Source organism: Fringilla coelebs (genome assembly GCF_963513975.1).
Source record: "Fringilla coelebs genome assembly, chromosome: 4".
Classification (NCBI taxonomy): Eukaryota; Metazoa; Chordata; class Aves; order Passeriformes; family Fringillidae; genus Fringilla; species Fringilla coelebs.
Window position 1 is genome coordinate 15345612 of NC_140032.1, and position 27297 is coordinate 15372908.

The following is a 27297-nucleotide window of genomic DNA, read 5'->3' on the forward strand; positions in this document are numbered from 1 at the left end:
ACGGCCGGGCCGCGCTGCCCGCGCAGGGAGCGCCAGGCCCGCGGCGGCTCTGCCGGGCTGCCCGAGCGGGGGGCGCTCCCTGCGCGGCACCGCCGCCCCTCCGCGCCGGGCGGAGCGGGACACGGCTCCCGCCGGCCGGCCCGACAGGGCAGCGAGGGCAGCCCCAGCCGTGCGCGGCCGGGGAGCGGCACCGGCAGCCCGTGAGGGGCTCAGGAGCCCCGCGGCAGCGCAGGGCAGAAGTTACCGGCGGGGCCGGGGCGCTGACAGCTGCGCACTCCCCAAACCCTCCCTCCCGCCCCGGGGCAGCGGCGCGGGGGCCGCCCCGGCCCGCTACCTTGTCGCAGTAGAGCCCCACGAGCTGCTTCATACGCCAGTGCGGGGCGGAGAACACATCCACCTCCTCGGGGAAGGGAGCCATGTTCTCCCCATGGAGCCGCGCCGCGAACGGCGGCGCGAACGGCGGCGCGAGCATCCGCACCGCGCGTGCGCCCGCCCCGCGTGACCGCGCCCGCCGCCCCGCGCGTGCGCGGCTGGCCCCGCCCCTTCCCGCCGGGAGCGGCAGAGCCGGGCCTGCCTCGGCCCGGGCGGCTCCCCCTGTGGGATCTGCTCCCCCTGTGGGATGCGCTCCCGCTCGGCGGCACAGCCCTAGGTTCCTCCTAGTGAGCTGCAGTACTGCACGACTCGAGATCCGATGCATTGGCAACGCCAAGGTTGCAGCTTGCGGATGTAAAAGACACTTACTGAATCAGTTAGGTTAGAAAAGACCTCTGAGGTCACGGACTCCAACCCGTGACCGAGCACCTTGTCTGCGAGTGCTCTATGGCACTGAGCGCCACGACGTCTTTCCTTAAACGCCCCGGGGGACGATGACTCAGTCACCTCCGTGGGCATCCCATTCCGATGTCTAATCACCCTTTCTGTGAAGAAATTCTTCCTGAAATCCAACCTAGAGCCTTCCCTGGAGCAGTTTAAGACTGTCCTGTTATGAGTAGAAAAGTTACCCATTTTTTTAAAGGTTGCAGAGTTCACAGGTTGGGCCAGTTGCTGCCAGGGTGGAGTTCTAACAGTTTGTTGTTGATAATTTCATGTTGTAATCACCCTTCAATAGTGGGTAACTACCTGTTATTGATGGTTGAGAACTCCCCGTTTTGTCGAGTACTACCCTGCTGCTGCCTGGAGGATGGCACACCCCACACCCCCCCCAACCCGGGACGGTGAAGAGGAAGGGATGACGGGGCTGGCATGAAAATGAGGAAGTCCCTCACCAAACCTAGCAAAAACCCCTAAAACGAGCCAACACGGAATGAAGAGATCAAAATTATGTCTAGACGTGAGGAACAGAGTCCAGTGTCCACTGAGACCCTTTTTACCTTTCACCCTAACCTAAAAGATGTCGGCTAGAAAAAGGACCCCGAATGTCAAACCAGGAAAGTCGGAATCTCTTTGTCTTCTTGTGAGAATGGAGCCCCCAACTCTGCCTGCAGACCCGTGGACAAAGCTGCAATTTTCTTTCTTTTCTGTGCCACTCTTGGAAGCAGTGGCAGTGTGAGTGTGACCTGTTGATTCTTCTCACTGGAGCTGATTTTTAATAAAGGTATTAAAAAGGAGAAAGATCTCCTGCCCGGTTTTTTTCAGTCCTGTCCTGTTGCTATTTGCCTGGGAGAAACGATCGACTCCCACCGGCTACAGCCTCCTCTCTCTCAGGTGTTTGCACAAGGCAGTGAGGTCCTGCGTGGTCTCCTCCAGAACAAACACCCCTGCTTCTCTGGTTGCTCTTCACAGGACTTGTGCTGTGTTGCCCTTCTCTGGACGTGCTCCAGGGCCTCAGTGTCCTTCCTGAACTGAGGGGCACAGAACTGGACGCAGGATTTGCAGTGTGACCTCATCAAGAAAGGTCCTGGGAAAGCTATTTGTATAGGCTGCAGCACAGAATCTGTGCCCAGCCTTTTGCGGCATTTGTGCCAAACAGGTAAAGTGTGTTTGTTTAACATCCGAGGCCAATGGACCAGAAACACCTGCCTGTCCTACTGATCTGCTTGTGCAACATTTCAAAGTAAACAGGAACACTGGACCAAGTTGAGATGGCACATCGATTTGACAAAAGCTGTAACTGTCAAGCAACGTGCAGTGTTGTAAAACTGTTGAGCAGCATTGTAATGTTCAGTTAATGTCACCAAAATACTTTGTGAAACACACAATGAATGCAGCAGGCACTTCTGACTGAAAGCTGTACAAGGTCTGTGTTGCAGATATTAAATGTATTAGAGCTAGTGAGCTCATAGGTGTAAGCAATTCATTGGAAATATGTTGAAATATTTTCAGCAAAGTCATGTGAGTTTTTAGTCTGGTATTTCTCAACATACTAACATTGGGAATAAAATGCTGGTAATAGCAGTAAATAATGAACTAAGCAGTAGAGCTCATGTTACGAGTGTTACTTAGCTGACACTGTGCACAATAATCTTTTCATCTCTTTATCTAAGGAAATTAATCAAGCAATTGCAGTGCTAGGCGTTTCCTTTTCCATGAATCCTTTCCTCCTCAAAGGACTTTTGAACACACTGACCTACTTAGCCATATTTGCAAATATGTACAAACTTCAGAAGGTTAAATTCTTACAACTTCGGGGTGGGAGAAAAAAAAGCAGTTACACAGGAGGGAAGAAAGGAAGGCGAAGCACAGGTGCTACACAGCTGGCTAGCCAGCACACAGCTGTGTTTACTGCTTGGCAAGTGAGCAGAGCTCTGGGCTTGGGCTTGAGCATGTCTTTCGCAGAGAGTGTGCCCTGGCACTCAAGGGAGCAGGTGAGACCTTGTGTTACTGCTGTAGGTAGACTTGTGCACTGAAGACAAAAACCCTTAAGAAACAAGGTTTGAAGTTCAATGCTTATGGAGGAGCCTGTGAATATGAGGTCCTGTTTCCAGGTCTAGACCATGTGGTCACACAGAATTGAAGTTATTCAGAAATTCATGCTTGAGTAGTAAGAGAGGATTGACGTTACACCTTCCTACTGCTGGAACTTACTACTCCCATCTGATAGAAATAACATGAGAGAACATGTTAGTTTCTCATCTTCTGGGGTTCAGAATGTAAACATATGCTGAATTTCATGGTTGTTTGGGTTAATATTCAGTTTGTGAACTGCAGTATCTCCAGAGCAGGTATGCTGCCAATTTTCTGACTTTTGTTCATGAGCAATAACATCTTCTAGGAGAGAGGGACAGAGAGCGAGGAACAGTGATCTGCATCCACCATGAATTGCCAGACCTCGGGAGGCAAGACGGTCAGCCAGTTTGTGGCAGTGATTTACAATACTACAAGAAAAATTACCTGATAAAGTGATTAAAATACTGAATTTTCATGGACTAGTTTAAGGGTAGACTTGGTAATTTTTTACAAGAATTTACATGGAGAGATGATTCTAAAGATGGATTCTTCATTAATGTAATAGAAAAAGATATCATGAGATTCAGTGACTGGAAGCTAGAAGTAGGCAAGTTCAGGCCAGAGCTAAGGTTTTATTCTCAAGGCTATCAAACCACTGGAACCCTGGAAGTTGTTAATTTAGCCCTCATGTGAAACACTTAGAACAAAACTAAGAACACGAATTTAAAATGGCTGTGCTGAGTCAGGTCAGAGGCCCTTCTGGCCTGATGTGTTTCTAGAAGTTGCCAGTGAGGAAAGGAAGCTTGACAGGAGTTGAAATGGGGATCCCAACAACTCTTGGATCCAGTTCCTCTGGGATGTTTTGACAGGTTGTCTATTTGTTTGGGAACACACATCTTGTTCCCCAAGGTGCTGTGTCCTAACCTAGTGTGCACTTGGAGAAACATTCAGTATCTGTGTGCCTTCTTAACTTTAAGTATATACTTTAAACAAAAGTTCTAGCCTTGATGCAAAAATCAGTGACAATTTCTGCACATTTCTGTATAGAAGATCACATCACATTCTGGTTTCTGTTAGATTCTGAAAGTACTGAGCAAAATTTGGTTGCAGCAAAGTCAATAATAAAAGAAAATGTTCAGTGACTTCCATGACTATTGCACTGTCTAATCCTGAATCCAAAGTATTGGCCTGAAACCATTTGATTATTATTCTGGTGCCCTATCAGCATGGACATAGAGAGGTTAGGAAGAGAAATAGGAAGAAAAAGCATTAGAGAAGAAACAGGAGTAAAGTACATAATTCCCTGTGTCTCCGCCATATCAAGCACAACATTGCACATCCATTTCTGAGTAAATCTGGCTTTCCTGAAGACTCTGCTGCAGGTAGCAACCAATTAACTATAGCATTTATATTGCTTTATCACATTTGTAGCAGAAATCCATCATCAGGAATTTACTCAAGGATTAACAAGATTTTTCCCTCAGCAAAATCCAGCAGCTGAGTACCAGTGCATCAACAGAAATGTGGCACTTCATAAATAAGCACACAAAAAATAAAGTTATATATTCACTGAGGGGAAGGAAGGAAGGAAGGAAGGAAGGAAGGAAGGAAGGAAGGAAGGAAGGAAGGAAGGAAGGAAGGAAGGAAGGAAGGAAGGAAGGAAGGAAGGAAGGAAGGAAGGAAGGAAGGAAGGAAGGAAGGAAGGAAGGAAGGAAGGAAGGAAGGAAGGAAGGAAGGAAGGAAGGAAGGAAGGAAGGAAGGAAGGAGAAGGAAGGAAAAGAAAAGAAAGAAAAGAAAGAAAGAAAAGAAAGAAAGAAAAGAAAGAAAGAAAGAAGAACCAGCAGCATGGTCCTCAGAAATGTGAGTGCAAAAATACTTGGAGGTTGAATCTGTTTTTTTAAAGGAAAAAAAACCAATGTGGTTGTACTTGCAGCAGTATGTACCAGTGAATATTCTGAACATTAGATTGATTGGTGCCTTTTGATGTTCTAACAGAGTATTTAGGGGAAAGAACCTGGAGGAGAATGACAGCAGAAGCTGAAGACATTTGTTCAGTGCACAGGCTATAAGTAATAATCCTTATGTTTCTCGTTAGGATAGATTCATGACTGCAAGGCAGGTTTTTTTTCATGAACACATGACACACATATCATCACACCAAAATGCCACTGTCACTACCCAGGGGAGAGATGGAAAAAGAGCTGACTAACATTACCCCTGTGTCTGATACAAGATAACTCGAGGACTTGGATATTTAGACTGTCGTTGCTGTAACTGCACATTTTAGTTTGGTTGTTTTTTGGGTTTTTTTTTTTGCTTGCAAGCATTTTTTAATGGTTTAGGAAAGTGTAGCACAGCAACGAGTATTAAGCGAACCAAAGGCACCCTAAGTATTCAAGTGGTAAGGGGATTTTTCCTCCCTTTATGGAGATATACTGCAATTCTCTTCAGTTATCACCAGGTGGCCTTCAATGTTTCTCGTTTTTCTGAAGTGGGGAATACTTTAGACACGAGGAAGTGATGTATCCCTGAGCTGCAATCGTTCCAGGAAATAGTTAGGTTATAGTTTCCAGCAAGGTTTTTTTTTCCGCATTTGTGTTGTGTATAGAGCTGTAGCTAGTACTGAAAATATTAAACGTTCAGACTGCAGGTTTCCATTTAAATTGTATCATTGAACTCTCCTTTTTTATTTTTTTTTTTTTTAAGAATTTGGATTGTCAAGAATTCATGATGATGAGCCTTTTTTTCCCTCTTTTATTTGTCTCTGTTCTGTGTATGAACAGCTTCTCAGGAGTTCAGGGAAGGAAATGGAAAGGTGAAGGTACTACTCAAAACCTGGAAAGTATTGTCATTGGAAGATGCTATGATTATATTAGAATTGTGAACCCTGCTGTTGGGTAAGTTTTGCTTGTTTCTGGATTAGTTTTTTATGTTCTGTACAAAATGGTTGTTAATCAGAAGCTTGTTGTTATGCTTCTAGCCATGAAAGTGATCCTTTTGATGCCAACATGCTTATAGCTGTCTGGAAGTAACAAAATGACTTTGATGGATGTCATATTTTAAGTAGAGTAATTGAGGCAAGACTTTTAATCCTTCAATTCTTTATTTCACTTTTTTTTGCCCACCACACCCCCTTACTTTCTGTAAGGACAACAACACACAGAAATGACAGGGATGGTGTTTTGGAAGTACCAAATCTGACAGCAGTCCTGGGAAGACCAGCTTTGCTTTGCATGCCTCTATATCAGGTCGTGTAGAAGGGGAACACCTCACTTTACAGCTGTCCTGTGGTACTGAAGTAACCTGTTTAGCTCATCCACCTGAAAAATCAAGTACTGATCAACTGCTCCAGTGGGATCATCTGTGAGCTTCTATTGGCTGTGCTGATTATACTATGCTAGAGTAAATCCCACACTTTGCTAAAATGAGCACTTTTCTATCTTCCTTGCATTGTAAGGGCTTCAGTAAATATGAGGAAAATAAGAAGGACAATCTCCTGGAGTTCAGCCCTTTATTCTGCCACTAAAAAGTTGTCCTAAAAGTGTGAAGAGGTATTTGCAGAGGGGCCCTGTCTGGGTTCCTGTAGCATTGAATTGCTGTCTTAAAACAGGATTAGATGATATTGCAAATATCACCTCAATTCCCCAACCTCCCATTTTCAGTTCCTGTTGCAAAAGAGGAAGATAAAAGACTTAAAACAAATTTTTCACTTTTAACAAAGGCAAAACAATATATTTCTGCACAATAATACTCTTAACCTATTAGAAGTGTTTTCTTTCAAGTTTTTTATGAAGGAAAAAAGATCATCCTAATGCAAATAACACAGTGGAACAGTTTAAACTTAGCAAATTTATAAATGTGTCACAATGGAAAGGGGAAGTAAACTTTAAATGTAGATTTCTACATTCCTACAATATATTACATAATATAAAATATGTGAACTTAGTTTACAGTTGTGTAGGTAATCTGGTCATGCAGTAGGCTCTAGATAGGTAGAGCTTCTGCAGGACTTAACGATGCCACTTCATTTATATCTGAAGCAGGACATGAACAATAATACAGAATATGCTAAAATGAGCAACATAAGGGATAGTTACTGTAGAAATTTGAACCATATTGTTAATTGATTTGGACTTTTAGAGATGAAAATGCAGTATTCTGGAAAACATTTCTATATGTCTCATGTTTATGATAGTTTTGTGATTTACTGAATTCTGGTTACATTTTCACAACATGATTTTAAAATTGAGAAGTTTGAACATGTTCATCAAAGTGTTCTTGCTCAGAATAGCATGAAGCCAGGCAGGACATTAGGACTACTTTCCTGAATTTAGACCAAAAATGGCATTATTAAAAGAACAGCTATGCAACTGATTTCTTAAAATGTGGAGATTTTTCCCTTTCCCTTAGGTCTACAAGCAAATAATGTAATTCAAACAAAATGGAAATTTCATATTGCACAGATGCAAAATAGATATTCTAATTATTAATAGCCCTTTCTGTTCATTGTCTTTTTCTTAGTTAGCCCTGGCTACCTTTTACAGAGACGTGACCACTTTTGCTTCTGAATTTATGTGCAAATTTTCTAAAAATACTTTACTAACTTAAGGGAAGCTAGCAAAACATGTCTTCACACTGCAAGATAGTTAAAATGTAAAGATGTTTATAGGAACATAAGAAAAACTTTCCCACATGTTAAAACACAATGTGCAAAATGGCAATCAAAACAGGCATTTTACAAAATGCTGTGGCCATGCAGAAGTGAGGAATTTGAATTAAGATCATATTTGACATTTCCTAACAGGAGTACGCTAAATAACACAAATGTTCCTATAATGCTTTTCATCCATATTTGTTTATTTGTAGTATATCATGAAAGCTTTGAAAACAATTTTTTTAACATAGTATGAACTTAATCTGACTTATTAGTGTCTACTAAGATTAGAAGGAATTGTCCTGAACAGCAGTCCTGAGCAGCAGGCTTTCCCAACCCTGTAGGAACACTTCAAAAAGTGTTTTTGCCAGCTAAGAAGTTTTGAGTATCTGAGCAGAATAATCCTTTTGATTTACAAGCTGTTCAAAACTGAGTGAGAAGTCATGGAAAAAAAAAAAGCAATATGTGAGTTAACCAGAAAATTACTGATGGATGCACCTGTCAAGGAAGATCTTAAAAGTTCGGTTGATCGTAACCCACAAGTATGAATGTAAGTGCCTCGAGTAGAAAGCTCTTTAGCAAAATGAGACCTAAGTATATACAATTGTCAGAAGCCAAAATATAACAGCTTCAGAAATATATCAGAAATAGGGTCCAAATTCTTTTATTAAGTAAATCTGTTTAAACCTTGAAACTACTGATCAAGGATCATATTGCATCACTGAAAATTTTCAGGTCAAGATCCATATCTGATTAAATTATATAGGGAATTTTTATATAATTGTTGGAATCATGACAAGAGATTTCTGTAAGAAGTCTGTTTCCTGCATAGCTCATCACAAGGGCTCCTTTAAAGTGTCTGTGACATTCAGTGTCACAAAGCAGCTCCCTAAAGAACCTGTACCAGCAGAAACCATGCTGTATGTGGATGATACTAAGTGAGCAAAACACTGTTATGGCAAAGTTCGATTTACTTCTCAGGACTACTGTTTTTCAAAAGCATAGAACTTTGCAAAAACAGCAATTCATGTTAGGAAGGCTGTATGCATATAATTATTCTGTTATGCACAGTGTTCCTGGCATAGACGTTGTCACAGCATTATGGGGGGAAGATGCTGTGGAAAAGTGGTGAAAACAGGAATTCCATTCTTAATTACTCCAGGCAGGCTCAGAGCTGTGACAGGTGAGATCCTGAAAGTCCAGAGACATAGGACACTTTTATCTGTAGACAGCCTGTCTTGTCCCTCCATGGAGGTTATTATCCCCAAGACAGTGCTGGCAGAAGGGAGATGTTGGAGTGCACAGCCTAGCATCTTATTTCAGCACTTGAATTGTTGAATGCTAACAACATACTTGTAGTTCTTACAGCTGCTGCATAGTGACAGTGTGTGTCCCTGTCACACAGTCCCTGGTCACTGTACTCATTCCAGCAAGAGAAAACTGCACAGTCCCAAGGCCTAGAAACTGAAGGCATCTGTCACCATCATTACTCTACCATCAAAGCTTTTTAGCAACTTGTCCTGCATTTGAATTTGACATTTTAAGAGTAGTTTTGCATTCCAGCAGCATTGGATATTTAGCTATGGTTTATTTGAAATGGCTTTTTGAATCTGGAAAATTTCAAAGAAAGCTATTTCTTCAGTATTTCTACAGTGTTGGATAGCAAACTCACTGTGTATACCATACCTACTAAGGTTTTTGTTGAGTCATAGTGTGTTTCTAATTCCTTACTGTAAATGCTAATATTTTCCTTGCTACTTCTTCCTTATCTGGTGCAGTTATGACTCAGAAGACAAGATCTCTATGCTCTTCCTGAGCTACAAATTTTTTACCACCCTGACTTCAGTTTTCTGCCTTAACCTTATATGGATTTTAATTGGGGTATTTGAAGGAGTTGAGAACAGGTATCTTTCTTGCTCAGCTTTGAAAAAACAATTTTGCTATTTGTTTGTTTCAATTATCACAGTGAGAAGAATTGTTCACAGATATGGGAAGCATTTAAAAATGCATTTATTTACAAGGATCCTTGCAGCATTCTACCTAAGGATTATGAATTATTTATCAACCTCACATTTCACACGATTCCACCTAACAAGGTAATAATTTTTTATGTTAATTGCCCTGTGACATACAACAGATTTTATGTGACACAGTTCAAGATTGACGAGTCACTCTGTAACTGATTTGTGAGTCACTCTTTTTGACCAGTCTAGTTTCTAAACTAGACTCTGTAGTTTATAAACTAGGCTCAGACTTGGTAGCATGTTTCAATGTGTTTGGCTCCATGTGTTTATTTTATGCAGTAGCTTCTCAGCAATGTCTCTCTTTTCATACTACAGAGATCCCCCCTTTTTCCTATTGTGCTGGGAGCTCTGCCATAGTCCCTGAACTTCCACTTCTGCTTTTCCTTAAGTTAGGCACTCTGGCTGCAAATGCTGTGCTTGCTGTCACCTTTTGCTTTTACTCCTCACACCCATGTTAAACATTGACACACTGAACTAGCAAAAGCAGAAATAAAAGAGGACGTTGTTCTGTGCCAGAGAACAGTGAGGGTTTGATGTGCTGGCAGTTGCAAAGAACCGTGGAAGTGCAAAAGACGTGTTCTGCCTCTGGCACAATTATTCCTCATTTCTAAATGATACAAGCTAAACCAACAAATACTACTGTCAACATGGCTTAATTCATGAGGAGTTCCACAAACACAGAAATAACATCTAGACATGTGGGATTTTTTCACACCATAAGCCAACATAGCAATGTTGACAGATTTCTGGTAACATATATCTGGTTTATAAATATCTTTCTTTTTTTTTTTCTTCCCCTACATCTGTCTGCTAAGGCAGCAAATCTAGGCCTAACTATATTTAAAATAGGACTATATCCCTTCTCATCTAGTACTCTTCCTCAAGTCACTTGTGATCAGAATTTACACCTCTGGAAAATTAAAAAACTTTGTTCCTTTAAAGAGATAGCTAACATTTCTGGTTATTAGCTTGATTTTGAAAGAAATACCAAAACATGTTTTCAACTGTTTTCCATACCCCATAATCTCACTGTGTCTGCACCCAAGTGTTGGTACATTTCTTCTCTTATGTTTTTTTTCCTAGTCTCTTTTCTGGGAAAATAATCAGCTACTAGTCAATAGCTTTGCTGACAGAGGACGTCGCTACATGTCCGTGGGTGATACTCTGTTTGGCTTCGTTGGAGATTTTCTGAACTGGTGTGGGCAGGCAGACAGCCCTGGTAAGGCAATGAGGACCATGTTAAACATTTATCTGTAAAACCGTAATGGAGACCAACTGCTGTGTCCTGGAGAAACTAAATCTGCTCTTACCCCATGAAAAATCAGGGATAGCTTCACTGTCTTCTTCTCTCTTGTATCATGTGAATATTTAACACTGCAGTCAGGGAAGCACTTAGTGAAATCTAAATGGTCCTGCAGTGGGGATAAACCTCTTATTCAGTCTTCTGAGCCTGGAGCTCCCTGCATCCCAGGAACAAAGTAGAACCATTTCAGCCAAATTACTGAATCCTCAGAATGTCACTGTTTGTGTAAACTACAAAGGATGGAAAATGATTGAAAAAATACGACAGCTTTCACTGCTATGTCAAACATATGTTGTGGATTCAGTGAGTAATGCACAAATATATTTAGTTGCTTGCTAAAGTCAATTTTATAGTTATTATAAATATATATATATATATATATATATATATATATATATATATATATATTATCATCTCTCTAATAGCACAAATCACATGCCTTCCTACAGGCCTGGACTATGAATCCTGCCCTACCGCGACGGAATGTGAAAACAATGCAGTGGATTCTTTCTGGAGGATGGCCTCAAGCATTGTAAATATTTTATTAGTGCTGCCTTCTTACATCTGCAAGTGTGTCCGGGGTGGTTCAGGAAAACATTGCTAGTTCAAAACAGATTTCAGCCTATAACTCTACTGGACTATTCTCCCTGATACAAATACACTGTTTTAGACTAGCTACAAGTGTTTTAGCAAGGAGAACTTAACATTCACTTTAGCTAGATAATGTGTTAAAATTCTGTTAGCTTTGTTAATAAAACCCATATAAGCACAGTAAGCACACTGACTGTCTACCGATTACAGGTCCTAATTTGACAGCCTTGCTGAAAACCCTTCACTTACATATCAAACTCAACTGAGAATGCCAAAATGCTTCCTTCTTGTGCTGAAGAATACTTACAAATGTGAGAAAATAGCTTGAGAAGAATCATTGAATTAAACCATGGCCTGTTTGGTTCCTGTCCTTTTTACTTCAGTGACCTGCTAGGGTGCTAGTCTAGCATGATTTTTGCAGTTCTGATAGTCTTCGTGGTAAAATTCTTTCCTTGGTTACTGTTGTTTGCTATAAAATACCAAATTACATGACAAATCTGTGAGATCTGAAAAGCATTGTTATCTGTTGCAGTATGCAAAGCACAGCTCAGGGGTGATCCAGGTCCTGCTGAATGGTTCTGCAGAGGGAGGAGCTTATCCACAGCCAGGGTAAGAGAACTGACTGATTTCTGTGTGGAGTCTGTGTAGTATGGTATTCTGTGTAGAGTTTGGATGACTACAAAAAAGTCAACCAATTATTTGGGTCTTCTGCTGCACAAAGCATGGGAAGTGTAGCTGAAAGGACCTGTTGCATCAAAGTCTGCTGAGTTGTGGGACAGCTGTTAATTGTCCCTAGCTGGAGGATTAATACGTACTGGATGGGAACAATCCTTTCAACTCTTGCATTTTACAAACTGCTGTGGCAAGCATGGTGAATGCTCTAAAGGCTGCCCTAGAGTCAGCCAAGATACTGTGGCAAAATGTGTATGTCTTCAAAAAGATGGGTGTTAATGAAATATCTCTTCAGAGACATGTCCAAATAGAGTATATTGTTACAAGGAGTGTAGCTTTTGTCAGACCTACCAGCAAACTTGGTATGTTCTAAAGGGAAAGTTTATTTCTCCATGACCAAGAGTGGATGTAGTTTGAAGTCTATTATTGTTTCAGAAAACAAAAAAAATGTTTGTTGAGGAGGATAATAGTAAAGATGAGCTTCTTCTTCTTCTTCTTAGTTCCTTTTCTATTAAGGACAGGTATATTTTTCCTGATTCAGAGGTGTACCACCAGACAGAAGCTCATCTAAGGTTACATTCAAAATTTTTTGTCAAAGTATACCCTTTAGAACTTTTACTAAGTGTCTGTAGTGACTGCTTACCTGTGGTAAGAAATGTATCCTTCATTACCTCATAACTGTCCTGTCAGATCAAAAATTTACATCTTTTAAAAAGCCATAGAAAAGAGTCTCCTCCTCTCCTCCTGTGTATTCATGAGGACTGAAAATAACCATTGAAAAGGCAATTTTTGTCTCTGGATAGGAGAGAAAGAAGAACCATCTTTTCCAAAACACCTCCTAACTACTTAGCTCTGTCCCCCAAAACGTCCATCTCTGTACACAGCTTTCAGCTAATTGCAAAGACTTAAACAGTCTTCTTGGGTTGGTCAGATGCTCAGCTGGGATCCAATCTTCTGCAGATGGTAATACCTGGCAGCTGCCCAATACCCAGAATCTATTATAGATGCCTATTTTAGAAATGGATTCCTTATTTCTGTTAATTTACAGATTCTTTATTTCAATAACATCTCACACACACATTAATCCCCCAGTTCCCTGGGTTGCCAGTCTGGTGGTATTTTAACCAGTGAAATCACCGCTGGAACTCAGCCTGCCAAGGAGAGCACAAAGCCAGTTACTCAATCTGTTTTCTTTGCTGTGTATCTTCTGGTCCATTTATGACTGAATTTGTTTAAGAGATCATGTTTGAAAAAAGCTGGAGGTTGAATAATTAATAACAGAAAGTAATCTGAAAGATCTGCCTGTCTTCCTGACCATCTCTCTGGTCTGTTTTCAAGTATTTCAAAGCCTCTTTCAAAGTTTATTCAGTTTTAAAGTTTGTACACTTAAATCACTATTACGTCACCTGATATCATTGCAGTTAAGATTTATTTCTCATTTCATGGCAAAATAACTTTGCTCACTCACACAGTATGAATTTAGTTGGCAGATTTCTTTAATAATAGAAGCCAGTTCAAAAATTGGTTTTGCTGAAGTCAGTTGTACATTGTTCCTCCACAGTTTCTGACACCTCTAATTAAAGATTTCTCCAAATTTGGGAGCAAGCTTCTTTTTTTCTGGAAATAGCATATTCATGACTGAGTAAATGAGTTGGAATCTTTATATTTTTGTTATATTTTCACTATGTGTTGGACAGGCTTGGACACCTTGGACAGAAAGGCAAATCTGCTGTTGCTGCTGCTGGTCTCTGGTCAGCTACCACCATACCAGAGACCAGCAGCAGCAACAGAGAAAGCAACTCTTGCTATCTGTCCTCCTGCTCCACTTCTCCAGAAATTTGAAATAATTTGCTGACTTCATGAACCACCAGACACTGGCAAGCAGCACATGTCCTGTGCTTGCATGGCAGAGCCTGAAGGCCTGGAAGGACAGACCCACATTGTCACTGCTGGTCCCACACAGGAAGTGGCAGCTAATGGTCCCTTCTTCTCTGTGGAGGTCTCAGAACATTGAATGGGCTCAGAGACACTGTAGTGCTGATGTAGACATTGAAGAAGACACAGGATAGCAAATTAGAGGAGAGACCTAGGCCCAGACTTGGACCAGGCATTCAGCCCTTACAAGCTTTCTGGGTGAAAAAAAACCCTAAAAGATAGGAAATCATTACACTGTGTCTTGCTAAAAGGCTTAGAAATCTATGGCTTTGAAATGCCAGCATCTCACAAAAAATATCAATCTAGAGACATTAAAATCAACCTTGAGATTTCATATCTTCTTAGATAGATATTATGATAAAGTATCAAAGGCTTTTTGATTTGTTTTTACATTTTAAAAAGTTCATTCTTGTTCACTTTTAGGTGAATTCATTAAAATACAGAGGAGGAAAAGGACTATTTAGTTTTCATGTTCTTTATAGTTCAAATTTTTTTTTCTTGAATCAGTTTTTTTGCAGATTATGAAATACCTAATTTCCAGAAAGACAAAATCTCACAAGTTGACATTTGGGTTGTGGATGATATTGAAGGACCAGATAGGTAAGTTATGTCTTCAAAATAAAAATTAGTTTATCCCTTTTGGACCTGTCTTTAAAATTTCTCCTTATCTTTCTGTTTGATTATATTTGCATACTACTTAAAAGAAAGTATTTTAGATGCTTTCATGGGCACAGGGGACACAACCTGCCATTCTTAGAGAGTAAGAGAGTAGAGAAATACCAGAATAAGAGAAAATATAAATAAATTCTAATATTAGATCTGGAGCCAACTCTTGGTTAGATGTGTGTGTGGATCTCAGACCCTGAATGAATATAGAGCCATGAACAGTTTTACTGAGTCAATCTGAATTTCAGGTTAAATGCTGAAATTCACCTTGCCACATGCATTCTTTTCATTTTCAGCTGTCCTAACTGTTTGAAAATTTGTAGAAGCAAGCAAATACCAACTAGTGGCTCTTTTTCTCTCATTAATTAATCCAGTAATAAAATGTAGGCTTTTTTAAATTAGGCATCTCATTTTGCTAATTTTGGCAATTTAAATAAAGCAAGCAAACAAATAAGTAATAAACAAATATAACAAATATAACAAAACTGATCAGTCCAAACAGTTTGGACTGTCTCCTGTGTATTTTACCACAGTGCTGTGGAGTCTATATAACATAGTTCAGATTAGCATTTTTCAGCCTGTCTCTCTAAATCAAAGAATCATACCTCTGTGAGGGAAAAAACATACATCTGATCTTTGCAAAAGTTACCCTTTTCACAAAGAAAAGCTAAGACAAGCCCTGAATCTTAGTTTATGTTTCAGTAAATGGATGCATGGGAGTAATTGTATATTTTTATTAATTGTTTTCTACAATTACTTTGTTGGTCTCCATATGTTTCATTTAGTCATGGGTATTTACTGATCAGCAGATAAGTAGCACTGGTCTTAATACTTTATGTTGGTGCAAGTTTAGAGGTCTCAGTAGGTTCTGTAAACTTTCTTATACTAATTGGACTACAAATTAAAAAATCAGTGCTAGAAACAGGAGCTGTGTTTAGGATTGTTGCTGGGGTTTTTCTCTCTGTATTTTTCTATTATTCAATATTCAAACAAGCTTCTAACAACAAGTATAATTCTCATTTATTATAATGAATTTATTCTGTAAAGACAGATAGCATCAACTTTATCACTACCTAAATAGTTGCCAAAGAATATTACAAACAAAACACTTGCTGTTTTACAAAATTATTTAGGTCTTTTTCTGCCTAGTCAAATATTAAACGTGGGATTATTAGTGAATAGAATCTGAAAATGCTACACTGGCCGAAGCTAACCTTCCAGACTCTGTAAACTGTAAAAATAAAAATTTTGAAACAACAGTAATGTAAGCAAATGAAGCATAAAGAGCAATGTGCACCATTCTTCTGGAGGTGTTATAGAATACAGAAGAGGCAAAGTAATGGGGATTTACTTTACTAATTCCATCAAGTTTAGTGAAAAGAAATTATATAACAAAAGATTTGCAATAATATTGAATTCCTTCCTCACAGAGATTCCTGTGGAACTAATAGTGTAAAGACATTAGAAACCAGGCTGAAAACTCTTGGTTTTGATGTCACTTGCACTGACAATTACAGGTAAGTGAAAACGTGTTATTATTATGGTGTATTTGCAGAAGCAGCTCATCTGTTCTGATTCTTACTGTGCAATACTGAAGTGCCATTAATGTCATGTCTTCAGGAGGGACTGATATGTTGGAGGGGTGATGTCATATTTTTCAGACTTGGCATTTTTTGGTAGTTTACTGAGCAAAACACTACGTCTTATTGTATGATTGAGTGGAACATTGTACTTACTCGGTGTCAGACACAGAAGATAGCCTCATGTACTTGGATTTAAAATCTAAACAATAGTTAAAAACACTATTGAATGTCTGCAGAATTACCAGTTACTCACAATAGGTTTCACAGCTCTAGTCATTCCCATAGATTGTGAGATAAATTTAATGAAGGGAAGATTTAAACATGATAGTACTGTGAATTTGTTTCATTTTTTCATGTTTCTTTTCCTCAGTTGTCTGCCTGAAAGGTACTAAATAAAATGGTGTTTTCACAGGTCTGTAATGTTCTTACTCTGCCTGGATAATCCTGATCATTCTAAGTGTGCCTTTGCATCGTAAGTAAAAAAAGTCCCACCTATCCCAGTGTCATTACAACTGAATAAATTAGGCAGAAGCCAACAGATCCCACCTCTACCACCTCTACCACTGTGTATTGCGTACCACCATATGCAATGCACAGTGGTCTTGAATTTGTTAGTTACTGTGGATTGAATTAGCAGTGTCTGTTCACAAATTGTGCACAACTGTCTGTGCAGCTCAAAATTAGGCGTTAATGGGTTCTCACTGATCACACAGTAACACTGTATATCACTGATGATGTGAAGTTTGTACATATCATTCTTCTGATATAAAATCTATTACAAATTTGAAGTTGCTTTCATTAATTTAATTTCTTGAATAATCTAAGTATAGATCAAATGGCAACAGATCTAAAGGACATTTCTCCAACTACTGGAATTTTCACTTCTAAATTTTGAGGAAGTTTTCTTTTAATCTTCCATTTTGTGTGAGACTTAATCTCTATATTTTGATGTATTTACCTTGGGCCAGTGAGTTATCTACAAAGAATGCAGATTACATCCAAGACATAACTTCTTAATTAGCAAGCATTGCTCCCAAACTCCCTACTTATCCATATTTATCTATATTACATGAGGAGCATTAAATTAATTTATCCTATCTTTCAGTAAATTTACAGTAAAGATTACTGTTTTAAATTTTGACTATGTTTCATAATCTATATGCTGTTGCATTTATAGGTACACATGAGATACTTGAACATCCAAATGAGAACTTCCTCACTGTTTGGAATGTTGTAGAATATATCCATACATAAACACTGGTTTGTGGTTATATTCTTTTTATGGATAATCCACGCTTTATTTCTTACTGTCCTTTCTTCCTTACTCAAGCACATGCAAATTTTTGTTTGTTAATACCTGTGTGATATTGCAATGATAACTTCTGCTGTGAAAGTCCTGATTTGCTGTCCCTGGTTATGGCAGCAGAGAGGTGCAACTCCAGCTCGCCTGCCTCTGGGTGGGGCTGTAGTGCTTCATGCAGTACAGAAGAGGAGGTGGACATCACCTTCTGTAACAAATGTCCAGTTCTTGGTACACACTTACAGAGAAAGTGAGTGTTCACTGTTCTTGCTGGTCATTGAAAACTTTTACTCACCTTGCAATGCAACATGTATTCTTGCATGCAAATTATATCCTAGCACCAGCATATAAATGTTATGAAAATGGTGGGTTTATAAATACCACTGATAGCTCCAGACCTCTAGGCAGTAGATCACAGAACAGACTTCCTGTTTGGGCTTTGATTGGTTACAAAATGCCACTTGCACAGTGGGTTAAAATAGGATTTCCTTGTTCTGCAATTGAATGGTCACCCCAGGACAATGTGTCAAATGAGAATACAGTTATCCCCTTCAAAATAATAGCTGTGAACATAGTGACAATATTAACAAACTGGAAGAAAAAGTACAGGACTTTGAAAATACAATATTTTATTGAGCTCTTGACAGAAGCTTTTTCTCCTCTCCCAGGTTTTAAACAATTTTCCTCAAAGTTTTCTGATGTGTGTGTGTTACTCAGCTGAGGAAGCCTGGATGAGAAGGTTTTTGGAAACCATTAATGTGTTTTTCCTTTCAGCTAAGGGTGAGCATGCAGTTCTGCAGAATTGCCACATGGCGTTTGCAGTGTGTAAGCAGGGGAGCAGCCGCCCCTTCCTTCCCATCCTTGTCGGTACTCAAAGTAACATAATCTCTGCTGTACTTGAAACACCAGTCTCACACTCTCCTGGGGCAACTCCAGAACAACTCAGCTGTTCTCATCCTCTTTAGGAAAAGTTTCCTTGCTTGTTTCCTTCATGAGCACTGTATTCCATCCTCTATGCATGGCACTGTAATAAGTTTGATTAATTTCTTATATATCACAAATCACAACAGAGCTTCCCAATCTGAATGCAAAACTATCATTTCCTCTCCCTGAAATTTAAGTAATATAAATTCTACGAGCCAATGAATACTTCCATTCTTCCCAGAATCACTCAATTCTCTGCAGTAAATAACACCACCTCCGTAGAAACTAGCTGCCTTTTCAGAAAGAGCCTTAAGCAGATGCATATAAATGATTTGATGATTACCTTCTTAGGTATGTTTCCTGTGTTCTGTGATGGTCCATTACCTGACTGGGGGCTGGTCAGTGGGGGTATCACTAATTGGAGAGGGTATCTGTTAGGAAAAGTTTCCTTTGCAGAATAGGTGCTCTCAGTGTTCATACTTCCATGGTAAACAGTGGGACAGGCATGCAGGGCCTCATGCATCCCCTTTCAGCAGGGCTGGTTGCTGTTGCAGGGCTGAGAGCTGCCCTCTCAGCCTCCAGAGAATAATCTGGTCCTGAGCCCAAAAACATCAGAGCTGGACAAGTGACTTTTTATGCCACCCCAGCTCCTGCTACACAGGCATAGCAAAGGAGAGAGCTGGGTCAGGGTAGCAGAAGGATGGCCTAGAAGGTGCTGTGATGTACCTGGGGCTCCTTGTATGGTGGTGGCGCCCCTTAACTCCTCTCCAGACTTGAACGATGCTCCTGCTGAGTCACATTTGGACTGCAGCTTGTCAGGGTGACACCCTGACGTTAGAAAAAACTTGGGAGTAAAAAATACCCACTAGATGGCAGAGATGGCTTACAAATGTAAGCAGGGAGAAGCCAGATGCAAGCTGTTAGTGGTGGCATGGATTACTTGCACTATTGCAATGTCAGGGAGACATAGCAGTGGATCTGGGGACCATTGCACTAAGTGCTCTGAAAATACAGTCCTCCAGGACCACTGCTGTCTGGAAGAGCACTATAAAATCACAAGCATAAGGCCAGAGACAGCAAATGGAAGTGGAGAAACAAGAAGGCACTTGTGTGAAGGTAGAAAGGAGTTCCCAGGGTTTTGCAAAGATATTCTGTTTATAGCATCATGACAGCCAAAGGGAATCTGTTGGCAGGCTCATATAAAGAAACTTCTGGCTTAGCACTTGGGCCACAAACTTCACCCTTGGCAACAAACCCCTGATATTTAAAAGAATCCTAACTCAGCTCTGTGCTGTGAACATCCTATTTGTTTTCTCTTCTTCAGATCTGCACCAGCAGCACAAAGAGGACCTATATCTTCAGACAGAGGAGGCAGCTGGAACAAGCTCATGTTTGTTTCTTTTGCAGGCTTTTTGTTCAAATTTGCTTTAGTGTACTGAGTTAATCAACTGAATCCATATCCTCTGTTTGCCTTAGCTGGCTATAAATTTTGCTTCAGCTGATTTCTAACTGCTGATTCATCCTACCTATGGGACTGCAAAACCTGCATATTAAAACCTTGCATACTAGATACTGGGTTGTTTCAGTATCAAAAATTATCCCACTGCTGCTAGAAAGCCTCACCCTTCATTTTATTTTTCTAGAAAAAGTTCATTGCTATTTTCTCTTATCTTTATTCTCCAGAATTAAACCAAGACTAATTCTTCCTGTTCACATATTTCAGAAAGAAAAATGATACTATGCATACATCACCCACAGAGATGGCTTGTTTGTAAAACCATCCTAGCATCTGACCTTTGAAACCGAGTGACTGATTATCGTGTTTTGGGAAGGTGAAACATAAATTCAAGTGGGAGAGATCTTAGATTGCTCACTTGATACAAGATGCAATAGGTAAGACAGTGGAAAAATAAACTCATCTTCATAAGTGGTCCAGTACTTGGGCCAAACTTAAAAACTAGGGTACAGCAAGATTCTAGGTGCATACTTGCATGCAGTTATTTACCACATAATATCAATTGTTTCATCATCTGCACAGCTGTCCCTCAGCTGGCTGTTTCTTGGCCACTGGATAGCAAATAGTCAGAAATAACAGGTCTAGAAAGTTCCACAATTTTTCCAGCACAATGTGATTTATGGTATATCAAATTCAGATAAGAACCTGCCAAGTCAGACATTGGGCTGCTTGCAGTGAACTCGGATACAGGGTTCAGAGCACACTGAGGAGAGAGCAGATGCCATCCTGGAGGTTTCTTGGGTTACTTGTGTGAATTCCAGTGCTTCAGCTAGAGGCTCCTACCAGGACATCCAGCTACCAAGATGACTCATAAATCTTCAGAAAGAAATAGTCATTCTACAGAGAATAATTGTATGTAGCTATTTTTTGCACTTTTTGTGTTGGCTTCTGTATTATTTATTTGTGTTTGTATTGACTGGTTGCCAGGAAACTTGGGGAGGATGTTCCTGTTATCTCAGCGAATCTGATTTAAGGGTCTATGGTAGATTTAGATCCTTTCAATCCCTGATGCAACTGTATCATGTTGTATGTTTGAAAGATAAAGTATTTAAAATATGTTGTAGTTGCTTATTTATCTTGCTTCCCTGACTGTAATAATTTTTTATTTGGTTTTAATGCAAATCTCTTTACATTGCACACATATTTGGGTTTGCCTACTTCACAGGAGGGTTTAGACTCCAGCCTGGAGGATTTTTGTATCTGTTTCAGACACAAAAATGTACTGAAAGTACAGAAGTACTGAAATCAGAAGTTACAGACCATCTGGGCTGTATTATGCCTCAAAATTGTTCCCTATCTGTGCTGTAACTTTAGTTCTTTGATTAATTCCTTGAACATCCTGTTCATTTTTTATTGTTTTGTTTCATGTTTTATTGTTCACAGCAGCCACCAGAGTAGTAGGAAAGGTATCTGTAACATCTCATATAGCTAAAGGTGTCTGAGTCACACCTCAGGTAGCTAAAGCCAAGCAATTGTGATCAATCTTCTCTTTGCCCACAGCAGATCATATCAGACACACACTGGGCCCCAGGCTGTAGAGATTGTGAGTGTGAGGCTCCCAGGTGTCCCAGCCATCATCAGGGCTGGTGTGTGCTACTTACTGACCTGTGTGTGAGATCCAGAGAACAGCTTAATGCCATTAACCAGCCATGTGCCTCTTAGGCAACTTCCAGCCACAAGCCAAGCATCCCAGCTAGCCAATTTTGCTTTCCAGCCTATGAAAGCTTTCCAGCCTCTGCATGTAATTGACTCCAGCAGCACAGTCAGTGCTGGCAGTTACACAGCAAACCAAACACATGGTACCAAACACTGTAGAAAGTGCTAAAAAATTTTGTTTTGGAAAAAAAAATTAAAATATTAAGTAGGATAACTTCAGTTTAAACAATTGAGATTATTTAATGCATAGCCTTATGTCAAAAACAACACACTCAGAACCTCTTGCTGTGTTTTTTTTATTTCTTATGTTCTTTCCTCTTTTCCCATTACTTCAACTCAGTAGCAATGACAGCAATTTCTTTTCTAATACCTGTTCAATAAAGTGTCTCAAACTTGCTTAAAAAACTTGGGAATATCTGTAAAGATTTTTAGCTAACCAACTAATATAGCTAGTAAAAAAAAAGCAACAAGGAGAAGTACTAGACACATAGGTTTCCTGAGACTTTTAGAGGCAGCAAATTTCAAGCTGAGTGTGAATCATTTGTTCTGAGTTTAACATCATTTTAATCTTTGCAAAAAAAACAGTGTGTCTGGCATCTCAGAAGCTGGGGGGCAGGAGTGTCAGCAAAGCAAGTTACAATAAGGTCATTTGTTACTCCCAGAGGGAGGGAGACACATCAACATGACTTTTTTTTATTTCTATGGTATAAGGGTGTGAGCAGCACTATTTACAGATATATGTTACACTGAAGTGGTGACTGTCAGACAGGTGAGCCTGTGCTGTGTCTTGAACACTCAGAAAATGCTCTGATTAGCAATGTCTAATGTAAGAGCTGTGCCAGATCTGGAGAAAACACACTGTCCAAAAGGCATCTGCCCTTTTCCTTAAACTCAGTCAAGCCTGGGGAAGTTCACAAATATAGATTCAAAATGTTTCAACCATTCATATTTGTACTAGCAGTACTACAAAAGCAGCTGTCTCCAGATGTGAATTTGAGGGAGAAAATGTTGCAGATGAAAACAATATGTATATCACCTAATTTTGATTCCTGTTGGATGCCAAAATCCTGTGTAAATCTGTTAATATCCAACTACTTGTGGCAAATGAAAACATCAGGTACAGGAGCATTACAAGGTTTTCTGCATTTCTGCAGACAGACCTGTGGAAGCTACTGAGACTAAGGCAGTATTTCCTGCTGTGCCCATTTTGTGGACCATGTAAGAACTCAGTTATCTCACATTCCTCATTCCTGTATAGAAGTCAATATACTCTCCCCTCTTACTAACCTACTTTTTCTTTTTGCTACATGCATTTCAGTCATTGTATCTGACAGAAGCTGAACTCTAATGCAGAGTAGTTCCTTTTCCCAGCATGTATTTGCATGCACACATATACATCTGCTCACACCTGCTCTGCCTATTTTTAAATGTAAAGTCCTGAGTGCTCTGGAGTAAAAAGTTATGAGAATAAATGCGAGGACAACTTGATCACCTCTCTGCCCTTTTTATACTGCCAGTGTTTATTTTTGTCATATTGGTCTCGATGTGATATTCAGCTGACATGACTATGTTTTCAATCAACAATCTTAAGTGTTGTGAAATGTGACCTGAAACCTCAATAATTTGAATAATACTTTTTGTTCCATGAAAGCTAACTCTTTTTATAACATTCTTCTCAGCAGAATTACCTAGAAATAATTCTGATGTATTTTGCTTCAACAATAGCGTGAAGTGGAAGAAGAGTGCTTTTAGCAGAGCCAAGAAGTTTGGTTTAAAATAGCTCAGTATGGGGAGGCACAGTATCTTAATTTAGCCAAATGTCAGGGTGGCTCAAACACTTCACAAGTTCTTTTTGATTTTCAGGTTTTTCCTAATTCCAGCTTTGGCCCAGTCTAAATTTACATACAATTTTATGTAAGAGGCAAAGAATATAATTTGTCAGATTTTGTTTATAATCTGCAGGCATCTGATTTCCTAGCTTCCTGAGAATTACGAAGGCAAGCTCAGAGATCCTCAGTCCTTACAGAAGCAGCAGAGTTCCAGTGCAGGCTGGCAGGGAGACTGGTGCAGGAAATTGGAGCCTGGGAGGGTGGCACGTATGTCCCCTCACCCTGTGCCAGAGGGCCCGTGCTGCCTGGCAGCCTCCTCCTCCCACCTTCTCCCTGCTGTCCCTGCAGCTAAGGTGAACCTGATCTCCATTCAGATGAGTTACTTTGTATTTTTAGCAGAATATGTGAGTAGAAAATGATGCTGTTGGAAGTTCTGTAAGAGGAAAACAAAGGTGGAAATTATAGTATACATTTCCTTCCAGCAACAGGCAGTGCTGTGGAAGTGATGTAAGTGGTCTCTCACTTGTGACCATTTGACTAGGAATACCTGTGTGCTGTGGAGGCAGTAAATGTGGTAAATTCCATAAGTGCAGACAGAGAAGATCCTCCAGAATTCCTCCAGTATGCTGGGAGTATCTTATGCCCTTAGTTACAATACTTAATAAATAAGTAACAAAGAATCTAAGTACCATAGGCAGAAACCAGAATTACAAGTCAAGACTGTGGTGAATTCTGGGTTACCCAACTGCAGGAAGACTTTTTATTTTTTCCCTATTTGCAGCTGGTGAAGTCAAGAGTGCTAAAGAAATTACAGGTGTTCTATCTGCTACACTGTGTCAAGGTACGGCTGTGGAAAAGATCCTAGATCACTTTGTGCCACTCTGAAGAGCAGCAAGCATAGAAGAAAATTAATAGAAATAAGCATCCCATGGAAATTTTAATCTTCTGATACCAAGTTGCAACTGTAGGAAATGCTGGCCTGTGTTGAGTTAATTTTTACTTATCCCTTTGCTTTGATGAAAGGTACCAGAAGATCCAGAGCTGGTATTTCCACAACTCAGAATGTACAGTCTGGGCTTTCACCCAGAACTTTCTGTCACCACTGCACATTAGCATGGGGTTATGTGACATATATCCCTTGACATATATCACTTCAAAAGCAGTTAAGGACAGTAAGCATAACCAATAGTCTTGTAAAATGCAGCATCAAATCCCAGACAAATATTTCTACTCATGTATACAAATGCATATTTTACATAGCTGTCAACTAGACAAGATCTTTGTCAAGTTTTTGGGTTTTGACCTTTGAGCCATCACATAAAGGCTTTACAAGTGGCATACCTACCCTGTAAAGTTCTTTTAGGAGTAATTGGGCTATTTATGCACTCCTGGAGTTGAAGAGCCTAATTCTGTACCAACTTTGTTTCCTTGGCTGTCTCAGTGGGATGGAGCCTTATGGGTATTTCTCTTCAGAATGTGTGAGCAGCATAACAATTAGTACTGGCTGGAAAACAAGCACTCAGTTTCATGAAAGTTGGTAGGATTACTGCATGTGCTTTTCCCCTGCACTAAATTAAACCTTGAAAAATGCTTTGCCCAAGAAAAGTACAGCAACCTCACCAGAAATCATGGCAAGATCCTTCACTGATAGGATGTAGCTTTGGTACAGCTCTCATTTACTTGCAGACTCAACTATCACAGCTGTTTAAATATTTTTATAAATTAAATATGTCTTGAGTAGAAAACGCTTTCTTCATATCCTGATTCAAGTAGAATTAATGAGTCATTAAATATGGGCCTCCCACTCTTCAGAGCTGGGCTTTAAACAATATACTTTGGAATGTGTTTTTCTAGTTTGTAAAGGACATAATTTTCTGACATATATAATAGGCATAACAAAAAGTGGTAAAGGTGATACAAAAGAATGAAGCAACCTGTTTCCCCAAACTATTCTCGAGCTACTCCACATCCCTCCCCACCAGAGCAGTGTGTTGGTGTGTAGGAGATCTCTTGGAATGTTGCCTTGTTCCTTGACAAAATCAATGTGCAAACCCCAGCTATGACTTTGTTTTGTTACAAACCCAGCACTTTGGCTAAAGAAAAAAGGAATTGGGAATTGCAAAATACAAGAAGCAGCACTGGTGGCAGCAGGAAATTCTTCAGAAACCACAAAGCTCAGGATGCACCTGTAGAATTGCCAGGCTCTCCAAGAGATTGGGAAGGAGCAGATGGGATGACACTGAAGAGAGCCAGCAGGGGAAACAAGCACAGAAATGGGAGGAAGACTCTTGGTCCAAAGAGGGAGAATTTTTTGGACCCTTTGGGATCTTTGTTTACAGTGAACAAAGAAAAAATCATTAATTGGTGTCTGTTACCCTGTCTGACAGCGAGGAGCACCGTCAGTGCTGTCAGGGCTCCAGCTGGCAGCAAGAGAGCTCGCACAGCCAACACACAGAGAGGCTGGGGCTGCTCAGACAGACAGGGAAAAGGAACCAGGCCGTGCATGTCTGCATGGAGAATGATCAAGGACTAGCTGTTTCCCAACAGCCCTGCCCTGGACATGAGCTTTGAATGCACATCCAGTCATATTGTACTAATTTGTAGGGCAGTCAAAGCTGCAGTGCAATTTGAAACATTGGAGCTGAAGGACAGATGTCACCACTTCTGAGACTGCTCAGGGTATGTCTCTGTTCATGTCAGTGCATCTCACCAGTTGCTTGATTCTGCTGAAATAATATGACTGTTCATACACCACATCCTAGAAAGAAACAATTTAAAATGTGTCATTCCAGTGCGATTTCAGCGGAGCACAACACCAATGGAAAAAGCAGGCAATTAATTCAGGAATCTTAAGCTCTGTTATTGGCCTTGGAAAGCTCTTATTTCTTATGCTGTCTCCACAGCCTGGTGTGAAATAATGTCATAGAAAAAATTAGAGGTAGTTTTCTATGGAATGTCTGGTAGGACTTTCCTGATTGGGGAGAAATTAACATATATAAACACAACATTTAAAAAGCTTTTCAAAACATCCCTGAACCATTAAGTGAAGAAGAATTTTACAGGAAAACAGGCAAACAGGGGTAACCATCTATATTAAGATAAACATATCTTACCAGGCAATCAGAAAGATTTTGTAAGTTAATTTACTGATCAGGAAAAGCTAGCATTTACTGATAAAAAGATTTCTCCTCAGTGTTTTAACACAGTGTTTGAAGAGGGGAAAAGATAGTTTTCTTCCTATCTTCTTTTAGTTGTGATCTCCCATGTGAAAGTAAACACATTTGGAAGGACACAAATTAAGTGAGATGGAGATTGTATCTTAGGACTTAAGGACTCAGAGTCCACAACTTCTGCTTTACCAAATCCCTAAGGGAAATAATTTTTGAGGAAAAAACCCTAATCACTCCTGACACAGCCATGCTGTAACTCCTTACCCAGCTTCCCTTAATCTCATCAATTTCTTCCAAAAATACGGATCAAAGAGGAAGCAATTCTTTAAAATCTTTACAAAGTCATGTGGATTGAAGTCAGAACGTTGTGAAAGTCTGAACACCACAGCTCTCCATGAGACACTTCTGTATGCTATAGCAACAAATCTTCCAAAAGAATATCAGAAAGTTATCCACAAAGGACAATTTCTTCTACTATCTAGAGAGCCTTGTCAATATGGAGCTATACTCTTTTTCAGGGGTGCACAGTGAAAAGACAAAGGACAATGGTCAAACTATGCAGCAAGGGAAATTCTGATTAAACATTTT

General features: G+C 40.0%; 2 protein-coding genes across 2 annotated transcripts in view; one reads left to right on the forward strand and one right to left on the reverse strand.

The window, feature by feature from the left end:
• FBXL5 (F-box and leucine rich repeat protein 5) overlaps positions 1-472 on the reverse strand; it is a gene marked incomplete at its 5' end in the record, with an annotated part of 34033 nt that extends 33561 nt beyond the window's left edge. The window contains one exon of the mRNA XM_084204665.1: positions 335-472. Coding sequence (XP_084060791.1) covers positions 335-472 — 138 coding nt within the window. The remainder of the gene's footprint in view (positions 1-334) is intronic.
• A 4608-nt stretch (positions 473-5080) lies between these two features.
• On the forward strand, positions 5081-20918 carry LOC311153057 (ADP-ribosyl cyclase/cyclic ADP-ribose hydrolase 2-like). The gene is made up of 9 exons (XM_084204608.1): positions 5081-5783; positions 9507-9636; positions 10648-10783; positions 11317-11399; positions 11991-12067; positions 14573-14665; positions 16162-16248; positions 16727-16786; positions 19863-20918. Exons 1-9 carry the CDS (start codon positions 5614-5616, stop codon positions 19975-19977), a joined length of 951 nt encoding a protein of 316 aa, XP_084060734.1. The 5' UTR covers positions 5081-5613; the 3' UTR covers positions 19978-20918.
• Positions 20919-27297: the final 6379 nt, after the last annotated feature.